Source organism: Rutidosis leptorrhynchoides, chromosome 1 (genome assembly GCF_046630445.1).
Source record: "Rutidosis leptorrhynchoides isolate AG116_Rl617_1_P2 chromosome 1, CSIRO_AGI_Rlap_v1, whole genome shotgun sequence".
In the NCBI taxonomy this organism is placed as follows: domain Eukaryota; kingdom Viridiplantae; phylum Streptophyta; class Magnoliopsida; order Asterales; family Asteraceae; genus Rutidosis; species Rutidosis leptorrhynchoides.
Genome location: NC_092333.1, coordinates 31,328,812 through 31,339,364, shown reverse-complemented (window position 1 = coordinate 31,339,364; position 10,553 = coordinate 31,328,812). Strand labels below are relative to the sequence as shown.

Sequence of the window (10,553 nt, the reverse complement as noted above, 5' to 3'; positions counted from 1 at the left end):
CAATGAATGCAGTAAGACGCGTCTAGACTTAAGATGATAAGCAGGTAATTTCTGACAAAAATTGATAAGCAAAACTTTTGACATACAGCTAAGGTCGAAGTCCAGACCCACTAATGCATCCTAGCAACTATCAGTTAGACACACTAATGCAAGACCTGGTTCGCTAAGACCATCGCTCTGATGCCAACTGAAACGACCCGTTCTTATCACTATAAATGCAGTACGTTATTCATTGGTCCCATAGCGAGGTATTTGACCTCTATATGATACATTTTAGAAATTATTGCATTCGTTTCATAAAAAGCACACCATTATTATACATAATGCATGTTTTAAACAAGTGGGCAATTATTTAAGAAAAAATCCCCATAATACATCGATTTCTAAATACTACACACGTGACATAAAAGTTGAATATAATACATGACAAAGGTTTTATTGAATGCAACACTTTATTTAAATAAAAGTATGAGACTCCATGCACAGCTTGCTCAGATAATGCAACAGCGGAAGACTTTCTTAAGGACCTGAGAATAAACATGCTTAAACAATCAACACAAAAGTTGATGAGATATATATGTTTAGCATCGATATAAATATAGACCACAAGATTTCATAGTTATAAATATATGTACACTCGCAAGTGTATAAAAGTATTCTATAAGTTGTTGAGCGCTTCGGTAACCATACTTAACCATTAATGTGGCATATTCCCTTTATTATGAAATCTCCCTACACTGTACCAAGTGTAGTAAAAATAAAGTACTATGCAACCGTTTACGATACTAGAGCGACTAGCCCGGTTGGGGTTGTCAAACCCGATAGATCTATCAATAGGATTCGCGTATATATGTTCTTACAACATGTAAATATTAGTTACCAAGCTATTATGGAAGATATGCAAGGTGGTACAACTCAACGTAGAATATATTTTAAGTACTTGTGTCCATGGCGTAAAACATAAAATGCATGTATTCTCATCTCAAAATATTTTTAGAGTTTAAAAATGGGACTATATACTCACAGTAGTAAAAGTATATTAATAATAAGTTTTCAACTTATTAAAAATATGACCGTCGTCCTTGGATTCACGAACCTATAACAATAATAACGATTCAGATAATAATACGACATATGAATAAAATAAAGCAAGTTCATAGAATACTTATATAATAATTTTTAACATTTTATGTTAGTAGTCCATTGTTAGTAGTCCTTTGTTAGTAGTCAAAAATAGTCCAAAAAGTCCAACAGTCCAATAATCGGTGTGTGTGTATGTGTGTATATATATATATATATATATATATATATATATATATATATATATATAATCTTAGAATTACACCACGACGTATTGTATACGTATTGTCTTTGCATCAACCCAGAGACGTATTGTATACGTATTATCTTAGAATTAACTAAGACGTATTTTGTACGTATTTTCTTAGGATTTATCAAAACGTATTGTATACTTATTGTGTTAGGACGTACCAAGAATATTATTATACATATATATAATCACAGAATTAACCAAGATTATAATATTTTGTTATACTACTGATAACATGTCCAAATATATATAGGATATAGGAAAAGTTAACAAGAATATGGTTAATATAGTTTTTATAATATAAATTTCGTCCATACAACGTTAATTTTAGCAGATTTTGTTTTGCTCGCCAAATATTCATTACAACTCCGTTTAAAGTGAATCAAATTGCTATGGATTCATTAAGAGGTAAATTTTACAAAATCAATTCGAAAAGTTCATCTCAAGTAGTAATTTTTAGAGTTTTACCCTCTTTTTGTGTCGGTGGACAGATTTGGAAAAATTCCAGCATCCACCCAATATATGATTTTTAATAAAATACTTCCACTTTGTCTAAAATCATGAAAAAAATACTGAAAGTCTTATTTACATATATTAACATATTTTCAAAGTCTTAGCCTCGAACTCAAAGTCTAAGATAGGTATTTAATTCCCAACCCAAAACAGCTCGCTTTTTACCGAATGGAGATTAAAGATATATGTTAAGTTTCAAGGTGTTCTTCATATGTACAAGTTATAAGTTCTTATATTAACTTAATATAACATCATAATACATATAAATAAGTGTTATTAGAGTTAAGTTAGAAAGATTAGATTAGTTTTTCAAACAAGTTTGGTGTTCACCAAAACAAGTTCTAGTTTTTACAAGTTTTATAAGTATAATAACATAGCAACTATACAAGGAATTGAACAAGGATTTTGAGAAGTATTTTACCTTGATTATGAAGAGGAAATTTGCTGAGATTAAAGTATGATATGAGAGCATTCAAGTGTGTGTTTTTAGTTTAAGAAAATATGGAGTAAAAATGAGTTAAAATGGTCCTTATTTATAAGCTTATAATTTTGGCTTTTAGTGAAAATATCTAAGATAAGTTAAATTGTATTAAGTCATGCATGACATATTAAATTGATTAGGTCATGAATGACATATTACACAAATAATTATAGATTTCTATTGGTATATACCAATAGTAAATACTTCTAGAAGCTGTGTATAATACGGGTAAAAATACCGTATGAATGCGAGTAGAATTCTTTGAGGAAATTGAACGAAAATACGAGTATAGCTATCCTTTATATGTATTGGTATATTATAAAGTGTATTCAATACTTGTAAGGATTTATTTACACTCGTAATACATTATATGTAAATACATTTTAACATGAGTTAATTACGTCGTTTAAATAGTAATATATATATTGTTTGAAAACTCTTTAAATTAGTAGTATGAAAATATATATATAATACTTTGTTAATATACTTAATGAGATATTTAATTATCATATTTTCAAGTTAAATATATATAAATCCATATATATACACAATAATTAAACAATTAAACAATTAAATCAAGTTATGACGTTCGTGAATCATCAGAATAAAAGGGTGACCAAAAGCTTGTGTAAAACTCTTTTTGGAGGTTCAAGATTTATTAAAATTCATTGCTTATCAAGTCGGAATTATATAAAGATTAAGTTTAAATTTGGTCGGAAATTTCCGGGTCGTCACATTAATTTAGATAAAAATATTATTTTCAGTATTTTTATCATTATTATTATTATTATAAGTATTATTAATATTAAAACTATCATTTTTACTAAAATTACTATATTTAATAGAAATATCATTGTTATTATAAAATATCATTATTATTATCATTTTAGTATTATTATTATTAAAAATTATCATTTTGAATTGAATTATTATTTTTATTATTATTACTGTTAATATTAAAAAGTATCGTTATTATTAAAATTATTATGATTAGAATTATCATTTTACCATAATTAAGATCATCATTAGTAAATATAAATATTGCTATTATTAGTAGAATAATAATTATCATTATTACAAAATAATACAACTTTTACTTATTATTATTATCAATATTATTTTATCAAATAAATATGTGATACAAAGATATCTTTACCACATATAATATAATTACATTAATAATTCATACCACTATATTTTTATGATATTAAGTGAACTATATAAACTATATTACTTAAGATATATAAAAACATATTTTTTATCATATATAAAATTTTAATATATATTTTTATTTATTAATAAATGACTTATATTATTTATTCTAATAAAATCTGTTAAACATATTTAAATATATAAAACGACTATATAATAATCATGTATAGATTTTGGAAGTCATTTTGGGTCAAATTGACTTTTGTTGACTTTTGCATGATAATCTCGAGCATTAGGATTGTGATACACTATGACCTGACCTAAATTGTTAGACAGTTATTGACCAACATATAAATGTATATATACTTAATATAGGTTCGTGAATTCGAGGCCAACCCTGCACTTGTTCAGTTCCGTCATATGCATAATTGCTACGAAATACAGTATTGTGAGTTTCATTTGCTCCCTTTTTAAATGCTTTTGCAATATATATTTTGGGACTGAGAATACATGCGCTGCTTTTATAACTGTTTTACGAAATAGACACAAGTACTTGAAAATACATTCTATGGTTGAATTATTATACCGGATATCACCCTTTTTAGCTTGGTAGCTTAAGAATTTGGGAACAGACCCCCAAATTGACACGAATCCTGAAGATAGATCTATGGACTTTGACACGTCCCATCCCGGTTACGGATGCTTTAGTACTTCGATTTTATATACAGATGAGTGTACCTGTATATTTGGGGATATTCTAGATGCATTTGTTAATGTCGGTTACCAGGTGTTCACCATATGAATGATTTTTGCAGATGAGTGTTCCTGCAGTTAACTATGAAAATGAAATCTTGTGGTCTATTAAAACTATGGAATGATTGATTACGATAAACTAATGAACTCACCAACCTTTTGGTTGACACTTTTAAGCATGTTTATTCTCAGGTATTAAAGAAATCTTTCGCTGTGCATTTGCCCATTTTAAAGATATTACTTGGAGTCATTCATGGCATATTTCAAAAGACGTTGCATTCGAGTCGTTGAGTTCATCAAGATTAATAATAAGTCATTCATAGTTTGGATATATTATGAGATGGTATGCATGCATGTCAACTTTCGTTGAAATAAAAGTTTGTCTTTTGAAAACGAATGCAATGTTTGTAAAATGTATCATATAGAGGTCAAATACCTCGTAATGTAACCAATTATTATGTAACGTTTATAATCGATATGAACGGGGCATTAAATAAATGGGTAGTGTATATATAAAAGTTAAAGAGTATACATTTTTTTTTTAAAAAAAAAGAAAAGAAAATAGCCGTTGAAGGCCCAACGGTAGGATTTTTAATTTTCATAATTTATTTTTATTTTTTTACGAAATGATCTGAAGGTGTGTGATTGTCTAAAATCGATAAGTACAAAGCGGATCTGAGTTTCAAGCTTCGAGTTTCTGGGAAGCTTTTAACTCACGTCAATCGTTGTTGAATCTGTACGGAGTATGAACTCAATCGAATCTGTATGGAGTATGAACTCGTTAAGATATAAGAATTCATAAATTTATAAATTAAAAATATATAATCATATAAAACCAACAGTATAATCTTATATCTTTAATTTAAGATTCTTACATCTTATAATTATATATTTTTAATTTTTAATTATAAGATTTTTAATTTATAAATTTATAAATTAAAAATATATAAGATATTTTGCGACGGTGGTCTCTTGTTTTTAATGAAGAAAAGAGTAAAAAGACAATTATACCCTCACATGCATCGCACATGACAGGGGTTAACGGACCTTTTTAACAGAAATTTGATGGAAGGACTCGAATTGCAAAATTAAAATAATTAAGGAATCCTGATTGCCAAATTAAAAACTGAGGGACGCTGTTAGCAATTTGAAGTATAATAGAGACACCAACCGAGCAAAAGGTCTTTACATTAGTATGAGAACTTGCGGAATGTATCACAGTCAACTTATATGGTGGGCATGTTAATGAGCTTAAAAAATCAGTCCTAATATATTCCCTTTAGTCCTTTACTTAAATTGCAAGCTCACATAGTTTCCTTAAGGATAAATTATATTATCTCTTAGTAACAAACATCGTACAATTAAAATATATTAAACACATTAATTATACTACTATAATAGTTAATGATGATGATTATCCCAAATGAAGCATGAGCTCCCCCACCACACCACCATCCATTACTTTACTTCCATCTTCTCACACAATTTTCCCACTCGAAAACAATCACATATAAATCTCTAAATAACAAATTTGAATTACACAAGACATAAATTATGGATGATGTATGGAAAGACATCAGCAGCCTTCCATCACTGCACCACCCCACCACTACCAATCACTTTCAAGATTTCTTTCCTCCGGCTGTCACTGGTCCCACCATCCACCACCCTGCACCACGGTCACCACCTCCACAACAACCACCGCTAACCACCATGTTAAGTTTGAGTACTAGTGGCAACTCATCAGGACACGATCATGAACCACCACATAATAATATTAATATTAATATTAATACTAATTTAATAACAGGAGTATGTTCATCTCATGTAGTTGAAAGATCTTCACCTGAGCAGTATAATGAAAAGTTTAAACGCTTGATGAAGAATCGCGAGTCAGCTGCTCGATCTAGAGCTAGAAAACAGGTATTTCTCTGTTTTTATTCACCAAAATAAAGTCTTCTGTTTGATCATGCTGATATATATATATATATGGTATATGGTATATAATTTACTCATATATTTTGTAGTTTGTGTTTTTTTTACTAACTTTATTATTTGTTATGCATACGTATATGTGTATGCATTGGTGTATCTATGAATAAAATCAGAAAGGAGAGGGGGGTTGTTTTAGTGATATAAACGTACAATTTTTTTTTAAAAAAAATTGCAAGTTTGAGCTGAATTTTGTATGTGTATTGGTGCAAATTTGAGAGTCAAAGTGAATTGAAGAGCACTGTATTTATGTTTGATTATTGAGGATAAAATTAACTAACTATTAAAATTGTTAATTATAATTAAACATATTGATCTGAACCGTTATGTTTGCGTTAACGATGTTACTTCGTGAAATATAATTAAATATTTATCAACGTATATTTATTTATTCATTTAAATGATTTATTTTTATACATGTCCAGGCTCGTACAGATCAATTGGAGCAAGAAGTTTTAAGATTAACGAAAGAGAATATTAAACTCAAAAGGCTGCAAAAAGAGGTAGATATTAATATTTTAATTATTTTTAATGATTCAAAAGATAATTACAAAAAATTGTTAAACTTTTACATTTACTTTCGGTAACTAAACTTTTATTTTAAGTAAATTATGCAAATGATTCTCACATCTATCTATACTTTCTATTAAGCTGCTAAAATAATGATCTCATAATAACTCTATTTTATTCCATCATTTGACACGTGTCATCTTCACAACAATTATGGTGATGTCATTAATATTTTAATAATTTAAATAAATAAATAAAATAATTTAGGAAGCGATTATTATCATAATTGGAAAAACAAGCTTCTAAATCTATCACTTTTTTCTTAAGATATTAAAATTTAACTTTAAAATGAGACTTACACTCCATAAGCTTAAAAAAATCTACTAAATTTGTTTTGAAATATTAAAAGAAGCTTACCGTTGTGTATATAATTTTGTATTTTTAGTGCAAGTGCTATTAAAGTCATTGATTTTTAGCTATGTTTAACAATTGTCTTTTAAATTTTCATATGGGAATATTTGTCAAAAGTTTGATAGGTCATGTGTTGTACATTTAATTTATATCTCTAAAATGATTATGTCATAAATAAATCTTATTTAAGCTTAAAAAAATTCTAAAATAAAAGAGAATTTTAAACCCCCATGATGATGTCATTAAAATAATTAATTATATTTAATAAAAAAATTAACATATTAATTGTATAATATATGAAACATATTGTACAACTTTATGATAAATCTCATTACCATATGTACAATACTTGAAGCATTATGTACAACCTTATGATAAAACACATGCATAACCATATGTATAAACTGTAAAACAAATAGTACAGTCTTTTACAAAACACCTCATAATAATATAATAAAATTATTATTATATTATTATTATTTAAATGTGAGTTCTCTTTAAAAGATTAATTATGTTATATATGTATAAGAAATACATATTTCAATAAAGATGTCTTGTATGCTTTTATGAAAAGGAAAATGATAATTGTAGAAAGATGGTGGTGAGAGAATAAATGTAGTTCATTTATTCTGATCAGTTTAAGTACGTCAATATGTTTGTAAAAATAACGACAACTTTCTTAGTCGGAATTCGTGATTTCACTGGTCATTAAACTAAATGACTTTAGCATTTACGCTAACTTAATACCTAAAACATATTATATTAAACAGTTTCGTTTAGATAAACCCGTGGTTCCACGGGTCATTTCACTAGTATATACCTTAAATTGTAAATATTGCAACAGAGATATTATTGTTGAGACGAATAATAGAAACATTTAATATATGTTACGTAGTATATATTTTGAGTTGAAAGAGAAGTTTATTTGATACAATGGTAATTTTTTATTTGATAGACTAAGTTTTTGAGCTCGTGCGTTGCATAGGTGTGTGAAAAACCGTGTTAAAAATTATTTTTGCATTTAACATTTGTATGTAAATAACGTACTAAAAAATATAAGAATTATTTAAGAGCCCGTGGTGTTGACAAATTTTAAAAATTTTATTGAGCGAAGAGCTCGTGGAGTTGACAAATTTTAAAAATTCTTGTAAACTATTCCATGCCCATATTACTTGTGTATGATAAATAAATAACATATAAAAAATATATCACGATGCAAATTCTTAATTGGGATTCACAGTCCTAAATTTTCGAAACTAATTCATATATTAAATTATAATTATGTAATACTCCTTAAATAAATTTGGAATCTCCTTAAATATAGTGTATATGATAATTATAATTACTATAAATAATAAGTTAACCACAATTCGCCACATAAGCAAATTTAATCAGAATTAATAATAGACTGACACGTAGGATTATTGGCACGCGCTTTATAATAATTATATTATTATTATATAATTATAATTATAATAATGTGTAGATAGAAGATAGATTGGTAAGCATTAGGAAAATAATAAAATTAATTATTGTTTGCTGTCTTTGTCGTTTATCATATCAACGAGTCAACAACCAATGTATGTGTAATCTTAGTGACTAACTTATATGGATTTATAAACTTTTATAATATGTTGCATGTTTCTACCACTAACCCACGATAGAAGCATAGATTAGTTACGTAATGTTTATTGTAATATATGCCGATACATATTTGTGATAAGATAAAATACTACGTATATCTTTTTCCAAGTGAGTGGTGGGGTAACGTTGTTTTTGTTTGCTTTTAAACTGAATACTTAGTAATTTGGTCGATTATGCAAAGGTTGTTTTTTTTATGTACATACACTAGCTAGGGTCTTGTACTTTCAGATATGTTGTTATTGTTTTTAATTTATTATCATCGTATTATACGTAGTAAATTATTTTGATAAATTAATAAATATTATCTTGTATTTTTATAAGTATAACTATTATAAATATTTTATTATGCTTAATACAAAATACAATATATTACATAATAATCCGTATTATAAATTATTATTATTATCTATTCTATAGTTTTCATTAAAATTCTAAAATAATGATGTCATAAATACACGTTTTTAAGCTTTAAAAAAATTCAAAAAATTCTTAGAGCACCATGATGATGTCATAAATAACAATTAATCTTAATTATATACACTTAATTAATAACAATTAACGGAAAAATGATAATAATAAAAAATAAATGTAAAAGATATATAACTTAAATAATTATTCAGTTTTTAAATTTAAAAAATTTTCTCCTGCATATTATTTAGTCAAAATTTCAAAACAATATCACATATCTTCATATTAATAGTTTAACATTCTCTCTTTCAAAATCTTTGATTATTTCGGATCGTATGTTCCAGGCAAAATATTTGTGGTACGCTTTCGTTTTCATTATTTGCTATACGCATTTTTTAAACTACAATAATTTGATTATCAAGTTTCTTAGTCGGAATCTGTGGTTTCACGGATTATTAAACTAAATGACTTTAGCATTTACATTCACTTAATACCTAAAACATATCATTAAACTGTTTCGTTTAAACAAACCCGTAATTTCACAGGTTATTTCACTAGTTATATATTATATTTCTATTCTATTATACTTATCATTACTCTTAATTCATTATCCGATCGTTAATTTTTTTTTTCTCCTGTTCATGCAGTTATGTTCCGTCTCCAATGTTCACTTATCCAAAGATACCAAGCTTCATAGAACTAGAAGTGCCTCCTTTTAAGGATATACACCAACCTTTTGTTATATTCCATACTTACAATTGTCAATCAATATTAAATTGTTAAAACGTCTTTCTAAGAATAAGTTTTTTGAAAGCAGAAAAAAATACATTTCTTAGAACTGAAGTGCCTCCTTTTAAGGATATTACATAATCCATTTAGCTTAGTGGTTACCGCCATATTCTAGGTACCTAGAGGTCACGATTTCGAGCCTTGATTGCGAATTTCATAATGCGATTTGTTTTGCAATTGGTTATGAAGTTATATGTGGTACAAAGTACAATATCTTAAGGTTTCCATTTAACAGGTGTAGAAAGTGAGCATGACATATGACTTTCTCGATATTATCTGGTGGGTGGCTAATTAAAATGACTGTTAAATTTTTCAAACAAAGTATGATGGTTAAAACGTTAATTTGTTTTGCTTGTACAGTAGTTCTCGCTGGCTCGTTTTTAGCTTTTCATGTTTGTTTCGTTGGACTCATCCGTTTGTATCTTCTTCGAGGTTCTAATATATTGCTTGATTTTAAAAATAAATTAATTGACACTACGAAAGTAAATAATAAAAATTTAATATATATATATATATATATATATATATATATATATATATATATATATATATATATATATATATATATAT

General features: G+C 26.9%; 1 protein-coding gene across 1 annotated transcript; it reads left to right on the top strand.

Annotated features, from left to right (window-relative positions):
- The first annotated feature begins 5,582 nt into the window (after positions 1-5,582).
- LOC139858478 (uncharacterized) lies at positions 5,583-10,260 on the top strand. Its single transcript, XM_071847330.1, has 3 exons — positions 5,583-6,152; positions 6,647-6,724; positions 9,842-10,260. Exons 1-3 carry the CDS (start codon positions 5,784-5,786, stop codon positions 9,911-9,913), a joined length of 519 nt encoding a protein of 172 aa, XP_071703431.1. The 5' UTR covers positions 5,583-5,783; the 3' UTR covers positions 9,914-10,260.
- The last annotated feature ends 293 nt before the right edge of the window (positions 10,261-10,553 follow it).